A 27,846-nucleotide genomic window follows, 5' to 3' on the forward strand; every position below is an offset into this window, starting at 1 on the left:
CGCGGTGGAGCTCTGGCAACCCCTTAGCCGCCCATCTGACCGAGACGTCATCACCAACATCATTGCCATCCTTCGTCTGATAGCTCTCCGCTTGGCGCCCCCGCTCCCTCCTCCGCCTCCAGAGCCAGATTAGCCTATTGCGGCTTTCGCTTCGCTTCGCATACGCCCGATTGGACGTGGATGAGAGTGTTTTGGTCTCTTAAGGCTTGTTGAGCTGTGGCCTCAGCAGAACCCTTTGTTAGTGTACTGTGCTACTTATGTGCGTTTGGGTGTGTTGAAACTATATTGTTTGTATTGGTCTGGTGATTTGTTTTATTTATAAAACGGGACGGAAGCTTTTTTCGGTAAAATAAATGCGTCTAACTTTAAATTCAAAGCTTGGACACTGAATTTCATTTTTTTGAATCATTTCGGCTTTTTGAAACCCAAACTAAAACCCTTGACGGCCCTTCCGTGTAGTTTCCGCCTCCTGCACAACGTAGGGTTTCCTCAGCTCCGCCCACATGGCGCGCGTCGCCGCCTCTAGGCTCGCCGCCGTCGTGGCCTCCTCGAAGTCGAAGGTGAGCTCATGCCACTCCCGTACCCTCAACCCTTCTCCCTCTCGCTTCTCCTCCCATCCAACCCCGGTTCGTCACGGCTAACCCATTTTACCTCCATGCCAGCTCGAGGTGTTCTCCCGCCATCTCCCCGCCGCCTCGTCGGCGTGGGCCGCCCCGTCGCGGCTTCCCGATCCAGGTCAGGCCCCTCGCTTGAAGTTTAAAGTTGGATAATTTCGCGTGAATTATCCGAGAAAAGCTGACCTGAGATCACTGAACAGCGAGGGAGAGAAGGAGCCCGAGTTGGTGGTGCCCTAGCAGGTCGTTCCATGGTAAGCCCTCGGGTAGATTTGATGTGTTCTACTGTGCAATACCATTTTTCAGATAGCAGTTTGTCTACCTAGGCGGGCGTACTTCAGTTTTATAACCACTGTTAGAGTTGAAAGTTGGAAACCAAGTCTTGTCCATTTTGTAATTAATGCACTCATTTTTAAGCTGCTCTGAGAGTAGCTGCTCTGCGGTTAGTACATCAGATTGTAGTTGCTTGAGTTCTGTTAACAAATGGTTTTCCTCATCACATTGCATCTCTGCTTGAATGCAATAACATATCCCTTCCCTAATTGATTATGGAAAATAAAAGAGCTAACACCTAAGCATATAAAAACATCTTAACCAGACAATATTATCGTACTTCACTGCAATAGGAAAAAGAAGCAGGGATGGAGCCAGGAAATTGTGATAGGGGGGCAGGGGCTTGAACTTGAAGCATCGATCACAATCATAATAGACACAGTCACATAGCATGGTAAATACTGTAACACCTTGATACTCAAAATATGCCTGTTGTTCTGCGATATAATTTACAACCATCACGATTGACACACTTGATGGTCTAGATAATTTATTCAGAAGTAAAATTGGCTACTAGTTTCAATTGGCTTGAAAATGTTCTAAACTGAACTCTTCCTCTTCATATCTATAAACAAGCATAATTGGACAGTTAAATCTTGTATACGACCTATACGCCTGTTGTGAACCTGGTAATGATGTCTTAAGAACTCAACTTATTGGATTGATAAAATTATGAATTGCTTGAGCTCTCTTTCTTTTCATGCACGCATAAGCACACAGAGGCAATCAGAAAGTTCATAGTTAAAATTTAATGTTTGAAGTTTCTACAATTCTATTTAGGTTTAAAGGCATGAAGTAATCTAATGACGGAAGTAAACTAACCCTTTTTCTTATGTCCTTGCCGCACTGTTGTGTGGCCTGCCAAACGGCAGTGCGCCCGTGGGCTGCCCCCAAACGACAGTGCAATAGATCGCTGCTGTGACAGCAGGCAGCCGGCGTGAGCCGTTGATCGCATTGCTGCAGCAGCCAGGAAACGGGGATAACTGATCTTTGTGTCCGTTCGTGCCGATGCTAAGTCCTAACTAGGCCTGCGCCCTATTTCAATCACGATGGGCTCTCTTAATAATCTTTCAAGTGGCGCTAGTTGTGCTAATCTTCCAACTGGCGCTAATGGCGCTAGTTGTATACAAACATATAAGATTGTCAAATTCCTAGTAACTTGTTGCTAATGTGTCAAACGTGAATGGGGAGTTCGTTTTCTTTCGCCTGTTTTTGAACTATGGAAGTATGAATAGAGCAATATGGTACACTCATCTGACTCTTGACTCTAGCTTCCTAGTGGGCCCGTGGGTGTCTTCAAATGAGTTGAGTAGGTTATGATCCTTAGAAATTCTTTCTGTAGTGGTAGTTTGATTTGTAGGACTTCCGATCTTAGGAAATTTTCCTATGTGCCACTTTGCACTTAATTCTATGGGAAGCTTGGGATTGCTATGGCTCATTACTTTCTATGTTTTCCGTATGATGTAAATGAAGACACTCTCGTGCAAATTCCTATGGTTTCTGGGTATGTAAGACTCAAGAGGGCGTGCAATTGCAATCCTGCATTTTCCCCATCTTAGTGTTCCTGAAATTCTGCAAATTGGAGCGGCCCTGAAGCTGGGTTATTGCTAGCTGTCCTTAAAAAAACACATCACCACTATGAAGGTTAGAAGAAGTGTTCCTAGGTGCGCAAAAAAGCACCGTCGTGAAAAGATGGTGCATGGCTGGTTGTCTCTGGCACTGCTGGTAGCTTGGTTGTTTGCGGAAGCTGCATATGAAGGTATACCTAACCCAACTAAAGCAGCAGTTTACTGGGACAAATGGGCTTTTGGACATGGTGGTCAGACTTTGCTTCCCTAACACCCCCCCTCCCCCCCTGATTTTTCCTTTCCAGAGGTGCCCAGCTTGTTGCTACTGCGCAGTCACTTAGGCGGGCTATGCCCTGTTGAACCTTTACCATGACGGTTGTATGAAGTACAAAGAGACAATGCAATTTTATGCTTGATTTTATCATTTATTAGCTCCCATATTGTCATTTACCTTGGACCATTTGTAACCCTAATTCCATGTTCCTTTTGTTTATTTCTATGATAAGAAGTTAGGAACTTATATTTTTATGATTTTAGCCACAGCGAGGGTGGATGCAAGGGATTACTATGATGTGCTCGGAGTGAACTCGGATGCTTCTGCATCAGACATAAAGAAGGCATATTATGGGGTCTGTATTCACTTTATATCAATTAAGGCTTATGATATTCATTATTGATCTGTTATAACTTGATTAACTTTCTGGAGGTTCTTGTTTATTCCAAGATGTTACTATACTATACCGGAATGGTTAACACGAAACAGGGCCGGTGATGAGGAACACTAGATGAAAAATAATAATAATCATATGTCAGATTTGTTTGGCTACTTCTAGATGCTTCCACACTAGTGTAGTATTTCTTTTCTTTTCTACCTTACTTACTGTTTTCTAGTGTCCTCTAGTTGTGAGTAGCTATGAGTAGAATGGTGAATCTTAAGCAATGTTTTCTAGTGTTCTAGCCATAAGTAGAAGTATGTGAAGGCTTCCCAAAGCCCTATAAATAGAGTTCCCCACCTCTAGTTTGTAACCAGACTATGTACCCACTATCTATAATAGAATTTGTTGTTTCCATCTAAGATCTTGGACTAGGTCTTGTGCTCTAGGAGTTTTGGATTGAACTCCTGCTGCCATATTGGCCTCCACTCGCCTCTAGAGCGATATCTAGCACAACATGTTGAAGTAGTTTCTTCAACACTTGTGCTGTATACATTGTCACAGCAAGGTGGAGTTGCTCCTCCACAACTTTGTGCTGCTTGAGGTGGTACCAGTGCCTCGTTGATCCATGCAAGTTCTTGTTGTTCCCTTTGAGAGCAACCTGCAGCAAGCAATGGAGCAATTGGAGAAGAGGATGCATGCTGCAGAACAACAAATCAAAGAGCTGCGTGAAGATCTTAATCGGAGATTTGACCAGTTGGTTGAGATGATAAGAAAGGGTGTCCCCCCTGCTGCCAATGAAGGAGATTCATCTGAAGAAGATGTTCAACAAAGAAATAGAGGTAATCCTGGAGCAAAGACCGCCCCAACAATGTGCTGGTCAACGTACTTCAAGAAGGCCAATTTATGTTGAAGCTTCTGAAGGTGAAGAATATGATGATACCCTTGAAGAACCAGATCTCTATGCATATCGGAGAGTGCCCAACCCTACATATGCAAGGGATATATACAAGGTGAAAGCTGAGATCCCAACTTCTAATGGAAATGTTGATACTGAAGGGTGCCTTGATTGGTTATATGAAGTGGAGACTTTCTTTGAGGTGATGGAGGTTCCGGAAGATCGTAGAGTTCCTTTAGTCGCATACAAGCTGAAAGGAGGAGCCAGTGCATGGTGGCACCGCGTTCAAGAAGAGCTCATGCTGAGAGGAGAACCTCGTGTGAAAACTTGGCGACAAATGAAAAGTCTTCTGAAAGGGAGATTTTTACCCGCTGATTATGACCAGATGCTATTTATCCAATTCCAAAATTGTGCCCAAGGAAATAGGTCCGTTTCAGATTACACGGAGGAGTTTCTAAGGCTACAAGTGAGGTGCAACCTTGCCGAAAATGAAGATCAACAAGTTGCAAGGTACATTGATGGTCTCAATGATGCTATTCAAGATTGATTGATGATGCAACAAATCTGGTCCATTGATCAAGCACAAGCTCTAGCATTAGAATCCGAGAGGTTTGTGAGGACAAGAAAGACGACTAAGGCTCCATATCTTCCATATCCTCATACCGTAGGCTCGTCTAGGGATCACACTAATAGAGTGGAAGAAAAGACCGCTCCACCAAAGGCAAAACGTTCCATCCCGAAGCAAATTAGAGGCAAGAGTAAGGCAAATGAAGGCCCAAAATGCTATAAATGTGGTGAAGAGGGACACATCCAGCGGTTGCCCACTAAGAAATTTGTTAACACGACTATCCATGATGGTGAAGACGATGAGGAAGAATACGAATCTGAAGATGTAGAGGGACAAGAGGTTTGTCAAGAAGAAGGTGAAGAGGTGGTATGTGTGATTCAGCGTTTCCTATGTTCCACACCACAACCCGACGACACGCAACGGAAGAAAATATTTGAGAGCAAGTGCACGGTGAATGGCAAGGTATGCAAATTAGTCATTGATAGTTGCAGCTGCGAGAATCTTATCTCCCAGAAGTTGGTGAACCATTTAAGACTTGAAACCCATGATCATCCAAATCCCTACACTATTGGATGGATCAAGAAAGGAGTGAATATGAGGATCACCAAACAATGCAACCTGCCACTTTCTTTGGGCAAGCATTATCGCTCAAATGTGTTGTGTGATGTAGTTGATATGGACGCCAGCCATGTTCTTCTTGGGAGACCTTGGCAATTTGATGTGGATACTACACACAAGGGGAAGGAAAATTCTTACTCTTTCATTTGGAACAAGAGAGATATCATTATTCTACCAAATAAAACTGATGGTAATATCTCTAAGGAGGAAGGGAAAAGTATGTTAACTATTTTCCACACCTCTAATGAGTTTATGGAAGACTTGAAGGAGGCAGATTTATGTGCTGCACTTATTGTAAAAGGAGAAGAGCACCCGATTGTTGAAATTCCAGCAAAGGTACGTGACTTATTAGCAGAATTTCATAACATACTTGGAGAGCCACAAGGCCCGCCACCGATGAGGGGAATTCAACATAGAATTGACTTAATTCCGGGGGCAAGTCTTCCTAATCTCCCACACTATCGAATGAGCCCAAAAGTGCATGAAATATTGAAGGAGAAAGTGGAGGAATTGCTGCAAAAGGGGCACATTCGAGAAAGTATTAGCCCATGTGCTGTACCAGCCCTGCTCGCGCCAAAGAAAGATGGATCTTGGCGCATGTGTACGGACAGTAGAGCCGTTAACAAGATAATTGTAAGGTATAGATTCCCTATTCCCCGTCTGGATGATATGTTGGATCAGCTTAGTGGAGCAAGAGTGTTCACAAAGCTAGATTTAAGAAGCGGATATCATCAAATTCGTATTAGACCCGTGGATGAATGAAAAACCGCCTTCCAAGACAAAGGAAGGGTTGTTTGAATGGCTAGTCATGCCATTTGGACTCTCAAATGCACCAACTACCTTTATGCACTTGATGAATCAAGTCATTCGACCCTTCTTGTCCCACTTTGTTGTGGTCTATTTCGATGACATCTTGATCTATAGCAAGGATGAGGATGATCACTTTGATCACATTCGGAAGGTGCTAAGAAGTGCTAAGGGAAAATGAGCTCTATGCCAACTTGAAGAAATGTGTTTTCCTGCAAACACAACTTTTTTTTCCCTAGGATTCAAATATTCGTGTTGGTGATTCCAAGGTTGAAGCAATGAGAGAACGGCCAACTCCGAAGACCATTTCTGAGGTAAGAAGTTTCCATGGCCTTGCAACTTTCTATAGGAGATTTGTGAAGAATTTCAGCACTATCATGGCACCAATTACCGAGTGCCTGAAGAAAGGAAAGTTCCAATGGACAGAAGCGGCTGAAGCTAGTTTCAACGAGATCAAGCAAAAACTCTCAAGCTCCTGTCTTGGTACTACCTGATTTCAACAAGACTTTTGAGTTGGAGTGTGATGCAAGTGGAGTAGGCATTGGAGCTGTTCTATCTCAAGAAAGGAAGTCAACTGCTTTCTTTAGTGAGAAGTTAAGTGAAGCTAGACAGAAATGGAGTACTTATAAGCAATAATTGTATGCGACCAATGCGCGCAAGAGCCTGAGACTATCCAACACCTGCTGATCTCCTGCCTCTTTGCGCGGCAGGCATGGCATGAGACGCTGTCCTGGCTGCACCTCCCGGTCCCTCTGCCGATGCATGACGCTTTCATCCAGGACTGGTGGAGTAGGGCGAGAGACGCCATCCCCCCCCCCCCCCCCCCCCCCCCCCCCCCGCTTCGCAAGACACTGCGATCTGTCGCGCTGCTGGTCCCCTGGATGATATGGAAGCATAGGAACGCGTGTGTGTTCGATCACATCCCTCCGTCGCTGAACGAGCTCTTAGATAGGATACAAGATGAGGCTAGGTGCTGGGCTCGGGCTGGGGACAAAGGGCTTAGGGTAGCCTTGCCCCCAACCTGGGATGTCCACTAGACCTACATGTAACCGTGCTGTAACCACCTCTTCGGAGGCTGTAAACTATCCCCCCTTTACGCAAGGCTTTTGCGTTTTCTCGAAAAAAGAATTGTATGCCGTTTTCAGAGCTTTGAAAACTTGGGAAGTCTATTTGCTGCCTAAAGAGTTCGTTGTTTATACTGACCATCAATCCTTAAAGCATTTTAGAAATCAAAAACATGTTGATCGCATGCTAGCAAGATGGGCAGCATATCTGGAGAGGTTTAACTATCTCATCGTGCATAAATCTGGAACGACTAACCTGGTGGCCGATGCTTTGAGTCGTCGTGCATGCCTCTTGACTTCTTTTGAGGCTGAACTTCCAGGCATGGATCAAATAAAGGAGTTGTACGAGGATGACGAAGACTTTGGCCATGTTCGGGTAAAGCACGCAAGAGGCCAGCCGTTAGGTGATGACTATTTGGTGCAAGATGGCTATCTCTTAAAAAATTATCGTTTATGCATTCCAGGAAGTTCCCTACGTGACAAACTGGTTAGAGAGCTTCGTTCAAGCAATCTTAGTGGCCATGTTGGACGGGACAAGGCTATCGCTAACTTGGAAGTTTGTTACTTTTGGCTGCAACTTAAGAGAGATGCTGGAAAGTTTGTTCAACGGTGCCCCATATGTTAGACTTGCAAAGGCCAAGTTCATAACACAGGGTTATACATGCCTTCGCCTGTTCCTATTGCTCCATGGGAGGACATCTCTATGGACTTCGTCTTGGGCTTGCCAAGAACAAGACGAGGGAGTGATGCTGCGTTTGTGGTCGTGGACAGATTCTCTAAGATGGCTCATTTCATCCCATGCCGCAAGACAACGGATGCTCATCATGTAGCAAACCTATTCTTTCGAGAAGTGGTAAGACTTCATGGAGTTCCAAGGCCCATCGTCTCAGACCGTGATAGCAAGTTTCTTGCTGCATTTTGGCTCACTTTGTGGAAGCAATTCAACACCGAATTGAAATTTTCTAGCACTGCCCATCCACAAACAGATGGACAAACGGTGAACAATTTTTTTGGGTAATCTGATCTGGTGCATTTGTGGAGAAAGAAAGGGACAATGGGATTTGGCTTTATCTCTTGCAGAGTTCTCCTACAATAACTCCAAGCATAGATCCACACGAAGGATTCCTTTTTCCATTGTCTACACTAAAGTTCCAACACACGTGGTGACCTGGTGAAGCTACCATCAAGGGGAAACTCAAAATCAGCATTGTCCTTTGCTGATAATTACACCGAGTTATTTGAAGAAATTCATGGTGTTTTGGAAGCACATAACCAGAAGTAAAAACAACTTGCTGACTGCAAAAGGAGGCCGGAATCATTCCAAGTTGGTGATAAGGTGATGGTCTACCTCCGAAAAGAGAGGCTGCCTTTAGGTGTTAAAGGGAAGCTTAGGCAGCGAAGGCATGTGCCCTTCTCTATCGTAAGGAAGATAAATGATAATAAATGATAATGCTTATGTGATATATCTTCCAAGCGACATGGGCATATCCAACACTTTCAATGTTGCGGACTTGACTCTCTACCATCCAGAAGAAGCGCTCTATGAAGATAACTCGAGGGCGAGTTCCAAACAACCAGGGGAGAATGATGAGGAACACTAGATGAAAAATAATAATAATCATATGTTGGATTTGTTTGGCTACTTCTAGATGCTTCCACACTAGTGTAGTATTTCTTTTCTTTCCTACCTTACCTACTGTTTTCTAGAGCCCTCTAGTTGTGAGTAACTATGAGTAGAATGGTGAATCTTAAGAGCATCTCCAACAGGTGCGCAATGCGTGGCGTGCAAAAAAACACTTTACAACGCCGAAATAGTCGGTTTTTGCGCGCAGCCGAGCGCTGGCTCCAGCGGCCGCTGGAAACTATAGCGCGCGCGAGCCGCTCCAACAGGTGCTGCAAATAAACAGCGCACGCGAACAACACTAACAACATATACACTCCAAACAAAACCAAGAAGATCAAACACATAAAAAATAATCAACAATAAATAGTCCAATTTTATTACAACACAGACAAATAATTTATCTTCCAAGACAACAAATAGTTCGACACTACAACATCAAACGTACAACATCCAACATACAAATCATCATGCGTTTTGTCGTCCATTCCATGCCCACCACTCCTCGATGAGATCCTTCTGAAGATCATCATGAGTTTCGCTACGTCGAATGGCATGATAGGAGGCAACAAACCGGGCCACCCTCGCAGCCCTCCGCTGCACTCGCATGGGATGTCCCAAGAGCTCATACCGAGAGTAGTCTAAATCTTGGCCACACTCTTTCTCAATGATCATGTTATGCATGATCACACAAGCGTGCATGATGTACCAAAGGATCTTTTGATCCCAAAATCTAGCCGGTCCTCTCACAATAGCAAATTGGGCTTGCAAAATCCCAAAAGCTCTCTCAGCATCTTTCCTAGCCGCCGCCTGAGCATTGTGGAAATCAATATTTTTTCTTACCTTTCGGTTTTTCAATGGCTTCACAAATGTTTGCCACTTTGGGTAGATGCCATCCGCAAGCTAGTAGCCATAGTTGTATGTATGGCCATTTGCTACAAACTGCACCGGTGGCAGCCCACCATTTGCAATCTTATTCATGAGTGGTGACCGATTAACAACGTTGATGTCATTCAAAGATTCAGGCATTCCAAAAAAAGCATGCCAAATCCAAGTCTCTTGATCAGCCACCGCTTCAAGGATTATAGTGGAACCCTTTTTCTGGCCGTGGAATTGCTCATGCCATGCCTTAGGACAATTTTTCCAACTCCAATGCATGCAACCTATTGAGCCAAGCATACCCGTGAACCCGCGAGCTTTGTTCATCTCCAATAGCCTTGCAATGTCTTCAACATTGGGAGATCTCAAATACTTCGGACCAAACACTTGCACATTTCCGATTGCGAAGCGCTTGACACACATGATGGGCTGACTCTCACCCATGGCCAAGTGGTCATCAACTAGATCAGCCAGAATACCGTATGCCAACATACGCAAAGCGGCTGTCACCTTTTGAAAGGTGCTATGCCCGAGTTCTCCGGCGGCATTCCTCCTTTGCTCAAAAAACCGATCATGGCTCGCCATTTTCTCTGCAATGCGTCTGAACAACTCGGTGCTTATCCTAAACCGACACCTGAAGTAGGACTCAGGGTATGTGGGATTCTCCACAAAATAGTGCCTCATCAATCTGTTGTGGGCATCGATTTTATCCCTCCAATTTTTTTGCCGACCCATAACCGAACCACTGTGCTTCGGCTTTTTATTGATATGCATAGCTAGGATCATTGCAAGGTCCTCCTCTTCAATATCAAATTCCTCTTCGGAAGAATCATATGATGAACTCATCTACAAATATTGAATTTAAACTAGTCTATAAAAACTATAAACAACATGCATCAAATTCATGTAAAAAATGTGAAGTTGAAGCAATACATACCTTGCAAGCGTTCCGTTGAACACCTTGTGGGCGCCGAGCGGCGGTGGGCGGCCGAGCGCTGTTCGTCGGAGGAATGGCGCGCGCGAGGGGCGGCGGCGACTAGAGGGAGACGGAGGAAGCAGCGGCGTCGCGGGGATAGTCCGGGGAAGCGTCGCCGGGTCGCCGGAGCAAACGGGGTGGTGCGGGCGGCGACGCCAGCGCTTGGAATGGGCCTGTAGGTGGAAGTCGCGGCGCGGGCGCTCGAGTGTGCAGTGCGCGGGAGCGGGCGCACGAAATAAGCGGCGTGCGATGCCGTTCGTCCCGCGAGCTCAACCACTTATGCCGCGCGTGCGTTTTTTGCGCCTCCGCTGGAGCCCACGGAGCGGCTGCGTGCGTGCAAAAAACAGTATTTTTCCGGCGCGGCGCTTATATTGCGCGGCTGTTGGAGATGCTCTAAGCAATGTTTCTAGAGTGTTCTAGCCATAAGTAGAAGTATGTGAAGGCTTCCCAAAACCTTATAAATAGAGGTCCTCATCTCTAGTTTGTAACCAGACTATGTACCCACTATCTATAATAGAACCTGTTGTTCCCATCTAAGATCTTGGACTAGGTCTTGTGCTCTAGGAGTTTTGGATTGAACTCCTGCTGCCATATTGCCCTCCACTCGCCTCTAGAGCGGTATCTAGCGCAGCACGTTGAAGTAGTTCCTTCAACACTTGTGCTGTACACATTGTCGCAGCAAGGTGGAGTTGCTCCTCCACAACTTTGTGCTGCTTTCCAAGATGTTACTATACTATACCGGAATGGTTAACATGAAACAGGGCCGGGACCAGATAAATAAAGAAATTTGACATGTTGTTGGACGTGCCATCATATTCTCTTGTTAGCTCGTTATGTGCAGAAATGCACTACAATTGATCAATAATGCCTAGCTGGACCTTTTCTTCAGGATTGGTTAAGCCTAGATCTGTTTGGGATTTTTAAATTTTGGCTAAAGCAGGGAAAATCGTTACTCAGCTAAGGTTTTTAAAGAAGTTTATGCACACTACTGGTGGTTGAGGTCCAATTGAACACACTACCACAAGCTTTGACGTGATCATCTTCCAGGGTTTCTGCAGAGTGGATTAGCATGCTGCCAGTAGCCTTGGCAGAAACCAGTTATACTGCCTTTGTAAAGACCTATCGCCCTCCTCCCAAAGAGTGTATTTTCTGAGGAGGAAGCTGTAGGAACATCTTTTGTTGTCACACGATGTCTTTCAGAAACTAGATACATTATTTGTATTTCACCTTTTTAGCCAAGCCACCTCGCACTTGCCGATCTAGAGAACATGGCAAAAATCCAGAGAAACAATTAGATAATGCTCGGCCCTGCTCACTTGCAATGTTGGCCTACAGTTTCTTGTTTTAAAGAGATAAATTGCCCTCACTTTTGTTACATTTTGTCATGAGGTTTCTAAACTGAAATTACTAGGGCTAGTTTTAGAAGCCAATGAATATAGTTGGGGGTCATGGTGCATATTCTTAAGTTCCAGACAGGCGATTGTTTACTTCTGCAGCAAATAGTTTTTTCCCTACATGGAATACTTTCTGGACCAGTAGAGAAACTATTTCTTGTCAATGATGGCTTATGAGAGAGATAGTCCTGCCCCCTTACAGAGACTGTATGTCTAAATGATCAAATTCTTGTGATCTATCATTGAGGATCAACTACATTGTATCTTTTATATATTCGGGCCGTTTGATCAACAATCCTCATGATCTTCACGTACTAGATGATCTTTCTGTCTCCTTTGTCTTGACATTTGTTAGTTCATCAAATTTTAGCTTAACGGGCATGCTTCTCCAGCTTGCAAAGAAGTTCCACCCCGATACTAATAAAGATGATTCTGGCGCAGAAAAGAAATTCCAAGAAGTTAACCGGGCCTATGAGGTATAAAGTTTTTGTAGACACAATTTATTCTGTTTGGTGAGCCATGGCACATGTGTTTATCTAAAAGACTGCTATTGTTCGTGATTTTCTCTTAGGTTTTGAAGGATGATGATAAGCGCGAAACATATGATCAGGTTCTTACTTTGTTTTGTATGAAAACAAAATAATATTAATATATGAACTCACTGCCATCATAAATAAGAAACAAGTTCTAAATTTCATTTCTTTCTGTGTTAACTGTTTATCTAAACTTGCTTACATAACATGTTGGCAGCTTGGAGTTGAAGCTTATGAGCGCCAAGCATCAGGTGGTAGCCCAGATGGTTTCTCTGGCGGCGGTGGGAACTATGCTGGTGATAATCCATTTAGTGATATTTTTACCGATGTAAGAGGTCCTTTGTTTTTTATTTAGTATCAGTAAATTGGCCCTTGCACATTTTTTGGCTGTCACTGGAAGCTGTTGAAGTTATGCATGAGGCTGTGTTTCACAGACTCAAAATATGTGATTGCCTTCAATGCAGGGACTTCAAAACATAAGTGGACTTTTTTTTGTTTGAACCATGCAGGAGAACTGCATGTGAAATATATAGATAGAAGAAAAGGGGCGAACAGCCCATACATGACTTTAAAAATAAATAAATTGTACAAAGGTGTGCATGTAAACATTGCAGTACACTTATGGTTTTTAATCTAATGCTGTTCCTTTATTCTTCAGTGTAAGACCTAGGCTTATGTATACTTTAAACATATTATAAGAAGTAGCTCTTTGATTTTTGTAAATAACTATCATAATGGTCTTTCATATTTGGAGGGCCAGGCAGATTTGATAATATCCTTCATTATTTGCATTCGCCAAAATCTTCTTAGCCCTTCATTTCTGAGAATTTATGTTGTTGTTTCATTTGACTATGAACCATCACGCATGCCTCATACTTCTATATTTTGCCATGTCACCAGATCTTTGACAGTGCGTTCACCTCAACAGGAGGCCAAGATGTCGAGGTTACTCTTCATTGCAACGGTTACTTTAAACTTGATATATAGTTTCATTGCTCATTTTTCTTTTTCTTAATTGTAGATCTCTGTTGAATTGTCATTCATGGAAGCTGTCCAAGGATGCAGAAAAACCATTACATATGAGGCTGATGTTCTCTGTGGGACCTGCAGTACGTGTTATCATCTGTCTATTATTCCATTGATGTAGGAATTTGCTGAATTGTGCACCCCCCCACTCCCACACCTCTTGTTTTATGGCTCAAGTGTAACATTTATTGATTGCAGATGGAAGTGGTGTTCCACCTGGCACTGTACCTCAAACATGTAAAGCTTGTAGAGGTGCTGGCGTGGTATGTCTCCTTCTAAATGATGCTTTGACAGAGTATGTCACTTGGAGATTACTTTCCTGACCTTCAAAATGTCGTCTTATGAGTACAGATGTTCATCCAGAGGGGTATGTTGAGTCTTGAATCTACTTGTCCTCGGTGCGGTGGAAGTGGAAAAATTGTGAAGGTACATTTCTTCTTGAAAGGCATATTTTGTCTACTTGTTCCTCCAAGTTTAGTGTTCATGGTATTATTGTCATATGAGGTGAAGTTGCTGTCTGTTACGATACTCAGTTACATCACTGTCATATGAGGTCATATGAGGTGAAGTTGCTGTCTGTTACGATACTCAGTTACATCACTGTCATATGAGGTGAATTAACATCTTTGATGCTTTAAACAATTTAGGGTAGTAGTAATTACGAAAATTTCTGCATTATGCCAAGTACATGATATGAATTGCTCAATGTGATTTTGCAGTAAATCGTCAATTCTGAACTTCCTTTTCTATGATTTATCCTAACTTAATCTGCTTTTCCATGTTTCACTTGAAGAGTTTTTGCAAGACATGTAAGGGCAATCAGCTCGTCAAGGGGAAGAAATCAGTCAAGCTTGACATAATGGCTGGTAAAAAAGACTAATCATTACCGCGTATATGCTTGATATCTGAATCGTAACTTGCAACTATGAATTTGGGTATACAGAGCTCTTGGGTTTTTCTGGATAAAATTTTACTTGCCCATGATTTGGCCAGTGAACTAGAGTGACAAGAGCATGGGCGTGCCAAAAAATTGGCAACCATGTAAACTAGGTAGGGCAGATTTGGCCCATGGCCACAAAGCCAAACATATTCATTTTGCATATCCTTTTTGTTTAGGATGCTCATAACTGGCGAACGTTCACCAGGGAGGGTGGCACACGCGAACGTTCACCAGGGAGGGTGGCACACGCGAACGTTCACCAGGGAGGGTGGCACACGCGAACGTTTTAGGGGGCATTTTTCGGTGTGAGGGGGTGGCCATTTCTTTAGAGCGACATGGCAGTTTCTTCAGAGAAGGCATTTTTCGTTTAAAAACTGCCGCCGTTTGATTTTTCTTCAGAACTAAAACTGCCATCAAATGGCGTTCACTTGCCATCCTTCTCCCAGCGAACATCAGCTGGGTAACATTACCGTTTGTTTATCAGTAGCTTTGCTTGCGGTGAATTTGAACTAAAGACTTAACTTACCTAGGTGGACATACCACTGAAAGCAACCCAACTACTTGACACAATGCAGAAGTAGATCTCCCCTTCTAGACTTTATTTATTATAGCACTGCTAATGTAAAGATGGTACTTTTGACAGCAGTGGCGGACCTAGAATCTCAGACTTGGGGGGTGCCACACTTCAAAGTTTGTGAAATTTACACTATGATAGTATAATTTGGCCTAATCATTGTCATTATCTGGACAAATAGTCTTAAAGTTGCATTAACTTGTTAGGTATTTAGTGTTAGGTACATACTAAAAAATGTTTTGCAATTTTTGAGGGGGTGCCATGGCACCCCCACTAGACCCCTGTTTAATGGCAATAGCTCATCTCACTGTTCTATTAAATATGCTTCTATTTATTTATTCTTCCTTCTCTGTTAATGTTGAGTAATCTTTGCTACAAGTATGCAACTCTGCAAGTTCTTTTGGACTCCAGGAAAATACTTACATTTTTATGTGTATTATATATAACTAAAACACTTCTTCAGGAATTGATGACAATGAGACTATGAAGGTTCGTGGTCAGGGTGGTGCAGATGTTGAGCGCAATAAACCTGGTGACCTTCTTTTGACTATCAAGGTTACATTTCTCTTTGGTCAAATTCTCAACTCTATCTGTCAGTTAAATTGGTATGTTTCAAGTGAAATTATGGTTTGTTTGCTGTTGCTGCACTGTAGAATCTAGTTAGGACAATTTACTAATTTCTTTAATATTTTTCTATGAAAAGAAAATCTTCATTTGTAAGTGCTTTCTCATTTTCCTATTACAGGTCAGAGAGGATCCTATCTTCCGCAGAGAAGGCATCCATGTGCATGTTGATGCTGTTCTAAGCATGGCCCAGGTGAACTCTCCTAGTATTTCCGCCCTCCACTTTGTTGGTGTTCCCACAATTCTCAAGTAACTGTATTATGCAGATCACATCTTTCTTTACAACAAGAACAAGAATAAGAACAACAACAACAACAACAAAGCTTTTAGTCCCATGACTAGTTCTTTCGTGATACTCCAGTCCTTCAGTTACGGACTCCTCCATTGTCAAGTTCGGTCTATCCGGACCTCTCTTGACATCATCAACACACTTGAGCTGTCCGCTATGCATTGGAGCTTCTGAAGGCCTACGCTGAATATGCCCAAACCATCTCAGACGATGTTGGACAAGCTTCTCTTCAATCGGTGTTATCCCAACTCTACCCATATCATCATTTCGGACCCGGTCCTTGTCTGGCCACATCCATCTCAACATACGCATCTCCGCAACACCTAACTGTTGAACATATCGTCTTTTTAGTCAGCCAACACTGAGTACCACACGACATTGCTAGTCAAATCGACGTCTTATGAAATCTGTCTTTTAACTTTTGGGGCACTTTCTTATCACGGAGAACGCAGAAGCTTGACGCCACTTCATCCATTCGGTTTTGATTTGTGGTTCACATCTTCATCGATATTCCCATCCTTCTCCAGCATTGACCCCAAGTATCGAAAGGCGTCCTTCTGAAGCACCGCCATCAAGGCTAACCTCCTCCTCGTGCTTAGTCCTAAAACTGCACCTCATGTACCCGGTTTTAGTTCTACTAAGCCTAAAACCTTTCGATTCTAAGGTTTGTCTCCCTATCTCTAACTTTAACTTCCTATTAATCCCGCCCGACTATCATCGACTAGCACCACATAATCCGCAAAAAGCATACAATAGAGATATCTCCTTGTATATCCCTTGTGACCTCATCCATCATCAAAGCAAAAAGATAAGGGCTCAAAGCTGACCTCCATCATCAAAGCAAAAAGATAAGGGCTCAAAGCTGACCCATGGCGCAATCCTATTTTAATCGGAAAGTCATCAGTGTCGCATTTGGTCAAACACTTGTCACAACATTTTCGTACATATCATTGATGAGGGTTATGTACTTTGTTGGGACTTTGTGTTTCTCCAAGGTCACCACATGACATTTCGTGGTATTGTATCGCAGGCCTTCTCCAAGTCAATGAACATCATATGTAGGTCCTTTTTCTCCATGTATCTCTTCATAAGTTGTCGTACCAAGAAAATGGCTTCCATGGTCGACTTCCCAGGCATGAAACCAAACTAATTTTTGGTCACACTTGTCATTCTTAAGCGGTGCTCAGTGACTCTTCCGTAGCTTCATTGTATGGCTCATCAGCTTAATTCCATGGTAATTAGCACAAGCTTTGAACATTCCCCTATTCTTGAAGATTGGCACTAATATACCCCGTCTTTATTTTTCTGGCATCTTGTTTGCTTGAAAAATGAGGTCGAAAAGCTTAGTTAGCCATACTATCGCTTTGTCTCCGAGGCCTCTCCACACCCCAATGGGGATACAACCAGGGCCCATCGCCTTGCCTCCTTTCATCTTTTAAAAGCCTCCTTGACTGTAGACTCCTGGATTCTCCGCACAAAACGCCTGCTGGTGTCTATCACAGAAGTCGTCCAAATCAGTGGTAGAGTTCTCATTCTCCCCATTGAACAACTTGTCAAAGTACTCGCGCCGTCTATGCTTAATCTCCTCGTCCTTCACCAGGGAGCTGATCTGCTCCATCATTGATGCATTTGACTTTGGTCGGCATCTCTCGTCTTCCTCTCTCGGATATTGGCCATCTTATAGATGTCCCTTTCACCTTTCTTTGTGTTTAAGTGCTGGTAGAGGTCCTCATACGCCCGACCCCTTGTTTCACTAACAACTCGTTTTGCAGCCTTCTTTGCCACCTTATACTTCTCTATGTTGTCTATGTTAGGAATATGCAACTCAGTACTCCAATGAGGCCATAGGCCGATATATATACATGTACAGGTGTGGAACATATGCAGGAAACCCCTTATACAATGGGATAAATACAAAGGGGTACATGATTATATTATATATACTCTAACACCCCCCTCAAACTCATGGTGGATGAACAACACTGAGTGTGGAGAGATAGAAGCCATGTTGCGCTCTAGTCCGGGCCTTCATCAGGAAATCCGCCAACTGTAACTCGGAAGGCACATACTGGAGAGCAATAACCCGATCCTGCACACCAGCGCGCACATAGAAAGCATCAACACCAATATTGAAAGTGCGTTAAGTCGACTAGAGGGGGGGGGGTGAATAGGCGATTTTTAATATTTCATCATTGATGAAATTCCTTTTGAGGAAAGTTCTCAGAGATGAAGAGTATCAAACTTGGACTGAAGACTTTGAGCATCTTCAATGAGGATTTGAGTCCGATTCATTTCATCATTCAACAGATCATCGCTTTTGTCTAGCAGTTTTTGAAGCTTTTCAAGAGCATTTTGTTGTTTAGTGGCAATGTTAGCAAGTTTAGAGTAGCTAGGCTTTTGATATTCATCAGGTTCACACTCGCTAGAATCAGAGGAAGATGAATGACTTGATACCTTTGAACCTTTTGCCATGAAGCAATAGGTGGGAGCGAAGTCATCATCAGAGTCATCAGGATTGTCGATGTTGCCATTTTCTTCAGGGTTGAAGATTGACTTGTTGACGAAAGTGGTGGCTAGTGCGAGGCTTGCCACACCAGATTCAGATTCTTCTTCGGACCCTTCTTCATCACAATCTTCAGACTCTTCCTCAGAGTCCATTTCCTTGCCAATCAGTGCCCGAGCCTTCCTGTAGCTTGTCTTCTTGCGCGATGAGGACTTTGAAGATGAAGACTTTGAGGATTTCTTCTTTTTCTTCGAATCATCAGAACTGTCATCCTTGTACTTCTTCTTCTTTGATTCCTTCGCCCAACGAGGACAATCAGCAATGTAATGACCAGATTTCTTGCACTTGTGACAGGTTCTCTTCTTGTAGTCTTCAGATGAAGATTCTGATTTCCTCATATCTTTTCTTGAGGACTTTTCAAATTGGCCACGTTTGGTGAACTTCTGGAATTTCCTCACAAGCATAGCCAGTTCTTGACCAAATTCTTCAGGGTCACCAAGACTGCTGTCAGACTCTTCTTCATCAGATGATGAAATAGCTCTTGCCTTCAATGCACGAGATCTTGAGTAATTTGGTCCATACAGCTCTCTCTTTTCTTCTTGTTGGAATTCGTGAGTATTGAGTCTCTCAAGAATATCAGCAGGATCAAGCATCTTGTAGTCTCTCCTTTCTTAAATCATCAGAACCAAAGTGTCAAATGATGGGTCAAGGATCTCAACAGTTTCTTCACCACTTAATGGTCTGTGATGTCTCTAGCTCCTAGAGCTTGCAGTTCATTTGAGATGTCAGTGAGGCGATCAAAGGTATCTTGGCAATTCTCATTGTCGAGTCGTTTGAAGCGATTGAAGAGGTTTCGAAGAACATCAATGTGAGAGTCACGTTGAGTTGATACTCCATTGACTTTGGACATCTTGTCTCAGATTTGCTTCGCAGAGCCCAAAGCACTGACTCTGCCATACTGACCTTTGCTCAGATACCCACTGACGCTTGCGAATCCAGTTGTTTGAATTTCTTCACATCAGCAGGAGAGATTGTTTGGGAAACATAGGGGACACCTTTTTCCACAATGTACCAGAGGTCGTTATCAATAGCTTGGAGATGCATTTGCATCTTTGTCTTCCAGTAGGGGAAGTCTTTTCCCTTGTAGGTAGGACATCCCGCAGTAACCTTGATCATACCTGCGGCCGACATAACTAAAACTCCAGGTGGTTAAACCAAAATCACACAGAACAAGGGAGTACCTTGCTCTGATACCAATTGAAAGTGCGTTAAGTCGACTAGAGGGGGGTGAATAGACGATTTTTAATATTTCATTACTGATGAAATTCCTTTTGAGGAAAGTCCTTAGAGATGAAGAATGTGCAGCGGAAAGATGATGAAACAGAATTGAAAATCAGGTTTCAGCTAAGTCCTCAGAGTGAGGATTTCAGTTTGGTTTGCACAGGATTCACGTTCAGGGAATGCAGGTGATGAAAACTGAGGTGATGAAATTGATGAAAGTTCTTAGTAAAATTCTTCAAACAGTAAAAGTGAAAGTCTTCAACATACAATTAATGAAATGAAAGAGTTGAAGAAATAGAACCAGGAGCTTGATGAAGACAGTGGTTGATGACCCAGTTCCAACTGTTGTGATAGTTGTACGTCTGGTTTGGAGCAGCTAGGTATTTAAACCTAAGGACACACAGTCCCGGGACACACAGTCCCTACTGTATACTCCTTGAGCTAAGGACACACAGTCCTCGCGCAACATTCGTGGTAAGTCTTCGGGGCAGACTTCCAAACCCTTACAAACTTGGTTACTCGGCGATCCACAGTTGACTGCTGGATGCTCAGACCATCACGCCTAGCCGCCTGGAGGATGCACAATCCTCAAAGGTAATAGGCCTCGGTTCCACACATGAACGAATTCTTCAGTGATGCTCAATCACTTGGGTTTTGGTTCGGTTTGGGTGTTTTTTGGGGGTTTTCCTCACTTGATGAATTTCACTCACAGACCTTGAGGAATTGGGTTGCTCAAATAGACAAGTGTCAGTTTCTCACGGAGCAGCCAACCTACTAATGGTGGGAGGGGGTGGCTATTTATAGCCAGGGATCATCCCGACATGATATGACATAAATGCCCTCAGTAATGTTACCGTCGAGTGGATAAGGTTAGGACAGGTGTCGCCCACTGAGACAACGGTCGGAACTTTCAACTGTGAAAGTCCTCATGTCTTCAAATTCCTCACTGGAGGATTTGATAGGTGTAGGTTGAGTTGAGCATCATGAGGAAAATCGATCATAGTGTTACCTCGACCCCTTTAACACTACGGTGTTCCTATGACTCAATAAATAAGAAAATGAAAAAAGCAAAGAGTAATTCTTCAGGCTTCAAAATCTTCAAAGCATTTTCTTCAAGGATCACCGAATTCCTCAACTTCAATTTCTTCGCGAGGAATATCATTTTCATCGCAACCTTGTCGCGATCAATGTCTTCAGGTATCGATGTAAGTCTTCAGCCGAAGTCATTTTCTTCAAGTTCAAAGTCTTCAACGGAAGAAAGAAATCTTCAACGGAAGCTAGCATTGTTAGGATCAAAGTCTTCATGACCTAAGCAAAGTCTTCAACTTGGGTCAAATTCTTCAAGATCAAAGTCTTCAAGATTTGACCAAAGTCATCACCTGATGACATACATTTTTAGGGGTTGATATTCATCGAATAACTCAAACTCCTCAGCGACTTATAGAGCTTGTGTACACTCACAAACATTGTTAGTTACTTAACCTATAAGTCTTCAACTCACCAAAATCACTAAGGGCACTAGATGCACTTACAGATTATCTTGGTGAGCTCATGCTTCACAGGATTGCGCGTAATGCTAATAGCACCTGTACTGTCAGATAAGAGCAGAGTCGGTGTAGTGACAGAAACACCAAAATCTTGAAGTAACCACCGTAACCAAGTCACCTCTGCCGTCAAAAGAGCCATCGCTCGCAACTCAGCCTCTGCACTCGAACGGGAAACTGCGGTCTGTTTCTTCGTCTTCTAGGCACTGAGAGAACCACCAAGAAAAACACAGTAAGCAAAAAGTGAACGGCGATCTGAAGGATCACTAGCCCACGTAGCATCCGAATAGGCCTGAAGCTGTAAAGAATTGGAGCGAGGAAAGAACAGATGGTGAGAGATTGTGCCCCGAAGATATCGGAGAACACGAAGGAGGTGACTATAGTGAACCGAGGTGGGAGCGGAGACGAACTGACTCAGAATATGAACCAGATAAGAGATAACCGGACGAGTGACAGCTAGATAGACAAGACCGCCAACAAGATGACAATAATGCGTCTGTCATGCAGGGGATCACCATTAGTATCACGGATGTGAACATTGAGCTCTATGGGAGTCTCAACAATGCGCTCGTCAGTAAGAGCAGCACGAGCAAGAAGATCCTGGATATACTTTTCCTGGGATATAAAAAAGCCATCAGAGGTAGAAGAGGCTTCAATTCCAAGAAAGTAGCGAAGAGGTCCAAGATCAGACATAAGAAACGGCTCACTAAGACGGGCCTTTACAAAGGCAATATACTCGGGGTCATCCCCAGTGATGATCATGTCATCAACATAGAGAAGAAGAGTCCGACCACGAGGAGAAAGGTGAACAAACAATGCTGGATCATGAGCACTTGTTGAAAAATCAGTGGCTGTCACCACGGAGGCAAAACGCTCAAACCAGGCGCGGGGGGCTTGCTTAAGGCCATAGAGAGAGCGACGAAGACGACATACCATGCCATCAGGAACAGAATACCCAGGTGGTGGCTGCATGTACACCTCCTCACGCAGCTCACCATTAAGAAAGGCATTCTTAACATCAAGCTGAGATACAGACCGGTGGCGTGCAGAGGCCACAACAAGAAGTGTACGAATAGTGGTCATATGGGCCACTGGAGCAAAAGTCTCGTCGTAATCACGACCATGCTCCTGCTAAAAGCCGCGAGCCACAAGACGAGCTTTGTACCGCTCAAGCGAACCATCGGAGCGAGTCTTAACCTTTTGTAGACCCACTTACAAGTGATGGGACGGACATCGGGAGGAATGGAAACAAGATCCCATGTACCAGTGCGTTCAAGAGCAGCAATCTCCTCTGCCACCGCAAACTGCCATTCAGGATGAACAACAGTCTGACGATAAGAAGTCGGCTGAAGAACAGCAGCATCAGCGGTGGGAAATCCAAGGCGATCAATAGGCGGACGAGGACGAGAACGCAAGCCATAGGTAGGCTGAGACGAGGACGTGAACGACGAGTGTAACACTTAGGAAAAGATGGAACAATGCAAGGAGGAATCGCCAAGGTAGAATCGGGGGGTGGTGACGAAGAAGTCATCGGAGATGAAGGTGCAGAATCCGGTGACATGCCAGGTGAGGAGACCGTGGGAGATGGTGGCGGCAAATCGACAAGAGGTTGAGAAGCAGAGGGAGCAGAACGAATAGACAAATGCTCGATGGGGGTGATAGGTGTGTCAGGAAAAGTGAGGAAAGAGATATCCTCCACTGAAAAGGTCGAGGAAGATGGGCGTGGGTAGAAGGGTCGAGACTCATCAAAAGTCACATCCTGAGAGATACGCATCCGACGACCGATAGGATCCCAACAACGATAGACCTTATGCTCATCACTATAGCCTAAGAAGACACGCTCAACAGACTGAGCGGTCAGTTTGGTGCGTTCGCGAGGGGCAAGAAGAACACATAGCAAACACAACCAAACAAGCGAAGCATCGAATAATCGGGAGAACGATCAAAAAGACGCTCGAAAGGAACACCACCGTGTAGAGCAGCGGAAGGTTGTAGATTGATGAGATAGGTGGAGGTGGAGACGGCCTCAGCTCAAAAATGAGGCGGGAGAGAGGCAACAATCATCAATGCACGAGCCGTCTCAAGAAGATGACGATGCTTTCGCTCAGCCCCGCCATTATGAGCGTGAGCACCACGACAATAGAATTGAGAAAGAGTCCCTTGCTTAGCAAGAACACCACGCAACATCTTAGAAATATACTCGCCAGTGGAGTCGGCACGAAACACACGAATGGGCGAAGAGAACTGAGTGTGAACCATGGCAGCAAAAGGCTTATAAATAGACAACACCTGACTACGAGAAGTCATGAAATAAAGCCATGTGTAACGAGAGAAATCATCTATGAAAATAATATAGTATTTATGACCCCCTTTCGAAGCGAAGGGAGCCGGACCCCATACATCAGAATGGACTAAATCTAAATGACGCTTAGACACTGACTCACTGTGTGAATATGGTAACTGAATTTGTTTGCCAAGACGACAACCCTGACATTCTAAAGAGACATCTCCTGAGACAGACCCCAGAAGACCTCGACGAACTAAAGACGACAAACGAGAACCACAAAGATGACCAAGCCGATGATGCCACTGCTGGAAGGAACCGGTAGCGGAGGCGACCGAAGCGGAGGAACTGGCGATAGTGGTGGCAGCGGAAGGAACATGAAGCCAGTCTAACTCCCAAAGACCCTGAGAATCACGACGGCGAGGGCCAGCCCCAACCAGAGTGTGCGTGCGATGGTCCTGGACAGAACAAGAGTCAACGTCAAGGATGACGCGACAACCAAAATCAGTAAGTTGACCAGCAGAAAACAGATTCATGGTAAGTCGAGGAACATGAGCAACTTTAGGAACAAAATAAGGAGTGGTAAGATTGCCTCTACTAGCAACAGAAAGAGGAGTACCATCAGCAGTGAGGGCATGAACAGGAGAATCAAGCGATTTAAGAGAGGACAAAGTGGAAGAATGAAAAGACATATGAAAAGAAGCTCCAGAGTCCAGAACCCATGGGGATGTACCTGACTGTGGAGCAGGTGGTTGCTCAGTGCGGGAAATATCAGTCACAGAACCAACAGTACCCGTCAAGGAAGAACCGGAAGCGGTGAGCAGACGCTTAAGTCTCAGAATATCCTGCTCAGTCAGAGCGGTGGATGAAGTAGTCGAGGCAGTAGATGAAGTCCCTGGAAATGATGATCGCGCCTTACGCAGGTGTTTCTTCTTCTGGAAGCACTAAAACTCGACATGACCATCCAGGTTGTAGTAGCCACAGTGTCGACGGGGGCGGCCCAAGCTGCTAGGAGGAGTGGGCAAGAGCGGCGGAGCACTCGGGCGGGAAGGAGTTTGTGCAGCATGTGGCGTAGCAGGGGCTCGAGCAGCGAGCATAGAGGGAACCTCTAGTAAACCAGCACCACGTAAGCGAGTCTCCTCAGCACGAATTTGAGAAAGTGCCTCCATGAGAGAAATATGGCCACGAGCAAACAATTGAGCACGCCGGGGCTCAAACTCCTTACGGAGCCGAGACAAGAACTCGTAGACACGATGAAACTCCAAATTGGCCTGCATAGCCTGGCAACACGGGCAAGTACGACAACCAGCACTGCGGAGAGAATCAAGCTGGCGTCAGATGGCAGAACTCTGTGCATAGAAATCATCAACAGTGGAGTCACCCTACTGAAGAGCATGCTCCTGACGGACCACAGAGAGGTATAAGGCATCACCAGAGGGCTCATAACGCCGACGAAGACGGGTCCACATCTCAAAGACAGTTGGAAGACCCAGAAACTCAGAAGCAAACTGGGGCAGAACACTAGCAGTGAGAACAACTGCAGCACGAGCATCATCATCAAGCCACTGGGTGTAAATAGACAGAGCACCATGATATGCCTGATGAGTCTCCTCATAAGTCAAAACCTGCTCATCATAAGCACGAACAATGGCCTCATCAGCAAGCTTAGCTGCATCCTTCGCAGCCTGATTATCATCCGCAGGAAGAACCGGTGGCGTCGGCGGAGTGGGGGCCACAGGAGGAACCGGACGTGGCGGACAACAGACCTCGCCAGAAAGAACGCCCCATAGACAGATGCCACGCATGTGAATGCGCATGAAGCCAGTGAACTTAGTGTAGTTAGTACCATAAAAAATCACCGGACAACGAGGAACAACAACATAAGCCCGATGCAGCAGACATTTTTTTCCGGGGAATATGCGTAGCGGGGCTGGTGCGGTCCGCATCGTTGCTGGTGCGATCCCACGAGCGGATCACGATCCGGTGCGGGGTTGGCGAGCGGCGGTTGGATCCCACGAGCGAATCCCACCGAGTGTGCCAGCGGCGGTGGATCCCACGAGCGGCGGCTGGAGGTGAGCTTTGATCTGGAGGCTGACAGCAGGGTGCAGCAGGCCGACGAGCAGATCGGGCGGGACGAGCAGCTTCGAGCGGAACGGGCAGGAGGAAGAGATCGAGAACGGCTTCGATCGGGAGCAGGAGATCGAGGCGGCGGCTTCGATCGGGGAGGAGAGACGGATCAATCGCACGAGTTGCAGCGTGCAAAAAATTGACCTAGCTCTAATACCATGTTAGGAATATGCAACTTAGTATTCCAATGAGGCCATAGGCCGATATATATACATGTACAGGTGTGGAACATATGCAGAAAACCCCCTATACAATGGGATAAATACAAAGGGGTACATGACTATATTATATATACTCTAACAGTCTACACGTTTATCTTGGTAAAGGCGTCTGAAACAAACTTTCTTAATAGCCTTTTGGACATTATCGTTCCACCACCAGGTATCTTTAGCTTCGCTTCTACTTTCCCTGGACACTCCAAACTCCTCTGAGGCCACCTTATGGATGCAAGTCACCATTTTAATCCACATTTTGTCTGCATCACCTCCTTTCTCCCAAGGGCCCTCCTTAATAACCCTCTCCTTGAACGCCTGAGCCACCTCCCCCTTGAGCTTTCATCACTTCGTTCTAGTGACTTTGGCACGCTTATCCTGCTGGACACGAATCCGAAAGCGGAAGTCAGCCACCACAAGCTTGTGCTGAGGGACAACACTCTCCGGATATCACCTTACAATCTAGGCAAGCAGGCCTGCCTTCTCTTCTCGAGAGGATGAAATCAATCTGGCTAGAGTGTTGATCACTATCAAAAGTCACCAGATCACATCTTTCTTTCTACAACAACAACCAAGCCTTTCAGTCCCAAACAAGTTGGGGTAGGCTAGAGTTGAAACCCATAAGATCTCGAAGCCAAGTCATGGCTCTGGAACGTGGATAGCTAACTTCCACGCACCCCTGTCCATGGCTAAGTCTACACATCTTTCTTTCTGGAGAACAAATATTCAAATTACGTCTTGGTAGCACATGTTAACCAATTCTGCCTGTGTCACCAACTCACCACTTACTATGCACCGATACTTTGCACAATCGTCCTATCAGTATCACCAGACTTACACGATACTGGTAGGCAAGCTCCGACGTGTATTAGGCTCTGTTAGTTAGTTTATTTGAAAAATAAAAAAATGGAAATACAATGCATTGCTCCGTATATTTTTGGGTATCTAAAACTGCTTGATTTACAGGCTGTGCTAGGTGGAACTGCTACAATACCTACCCTCACCGGAAATGTTTCAGTCAAGGTAGGTATAAATGGACTATTGTGTTCACTTTTGGGGCATATGGCACATGGCACGAGCTGACTATGCTGCTTGTATTTGTTGGATGATGCTGTATTTCCTAAGGCTCACATTGCATTTGCTATTCCCTGTCTAGGTTCGCCAAGGTACCCAACCAGGAGAGAAGGTTGTCCTACGGGGCAAAGGTTGGTCATTGTGGTCACCTAAAAGAAACCCCTTTATCCGGGTCGTTGGATTTCGATCCAAATGTTATTAAGCACATGCCCCTCTCTTTATTTTTGCAGGAATAAAGGCGAAGAATTCGTCATCATACGGGAATCATTATGTCCACTTTAACATCAGAGTCCCGACGTATGTTTCTTTTCCTCGACAAAATTTCACTTGACAAGAAAAGAAAAGAAAAACCAAAATCAACATTTTGTTTTGTCTGTGCCATTTGTAGGGAGCTGACACCACGGCAACGGGAGCTGATGGAAGAGTTTGATAAAGAGGAGAGCAACGATGTGGCGAGAGTGGCGGCTGCATCTGGATGAGATTTTTATGCTCATTGATTGATTATTTGCACACATAATAAGTCAGATAGCTTTGAAGGGGGCTTGGTGTACCCCATATGTCCCTATCCTTGTTTGTAGGCGTTAGATGGTGAGTTTTGCCCTGTATAATATACACGTCACCATAACTGATAAGCCTAAATTATTATAAACATCTGATTTATAGTCACCACTTTCTTGTGGTACCATTGTAACAAAAGACTAAGTTGAAACCGATGGAAGCACGTTTTTGGATGAGAATGTATCAGCATTTTTTGTTAAACGTGAAACAAATGGCAGGGCTGCCATTTTTGTTAAACATGAGAATGTCTGCACCCGGTGCCACATGCTGTGAAGCAAATCCAC

At 44.5% G+C, this 27,846-nt stretch overlaps 1 protein-coding gene across 1 annotated transcript; it reads left to right on the forward strand.

Moving 5' to 3' along the window:
• The first annotated feature begins 452 nt into the window (after positions 1-452).
• Positions 453-27,763, forward strand: LOC123452839 (chaperone protein dnaJ GFA2, mitochondrial-like). The gene is made up of 18 exons (XM_045129562.1): positions 453-560; positions 663-735; positions 818-868; positions 3,053-3,144; positions 12,386-12,469; positions 12,565-12,603; positions 12,744-12,854; positions 13,427-13,471; positions 13,548-13,635; positions 13,751-13,815; positions 13,904-13,978; positions 14,346-14,418; positions 15,530-15,621; positions 15,812-15,883; positions 26,897-26,953; positions 27,087-27,135; positions 27,235-27,301; positions 27,393-27,763. Exons 1-18 carry the CDS (start codon positions 504-506, stop codon positions 27,481-27,483), a joined length of 1,281 nt encoding a protein of 426 aa, XP_044985497.1. The 5' UTR covers positions 453-503; the 3' UTR covers positions 27,484-27,763.
• Positions 27,764-27,846: the final 83 nt, after the last annotated feature.

Source organism: Hordeum vulgare, chromosome 5H (assembly GCF_904849725.1).
Source record: "Hordeum vulgare subsp. vulgare chromosome 5H, MorexV3_pseudomolecules_assembly, whole genome shotgun sequence".
Classification (NCBI taxonomy): domain Eukaryota; kingdom Viridiplantae; phylum Streptophyta; class Magnoliopsida; order Poales; family Poaceae; genus Hordeum; species Hordeum vulgare.

What these genes read in the sequence shown, in the direction of transcription:
- LOC123452839 (XM_045129562.1), top strand. Translation starts at nt 504, where the DNA reads ATGGCGCGCGTCGCCGCCTCTAGGCTCGCCGCCGTCGTGGCCTCCTCG. An exon ending in TGTTCTCTGTGGGACCTGCA is followed by an intron (nt 13,636 to 13,750) that starts GTACGTGTTATC and finishes TATTGATTGCAG; the next exon opens with ATGGAAGTGGTGTTCCACCT. An exon ending in ACCTTCTTTTGACTATCAAG is followed by an intron (nt 15,622 to 15,811) that starts GTTACATTTCTC and finishes TTCCTATTACAG; the next exon opens with GTCAGAGAGGATCCTATCTT.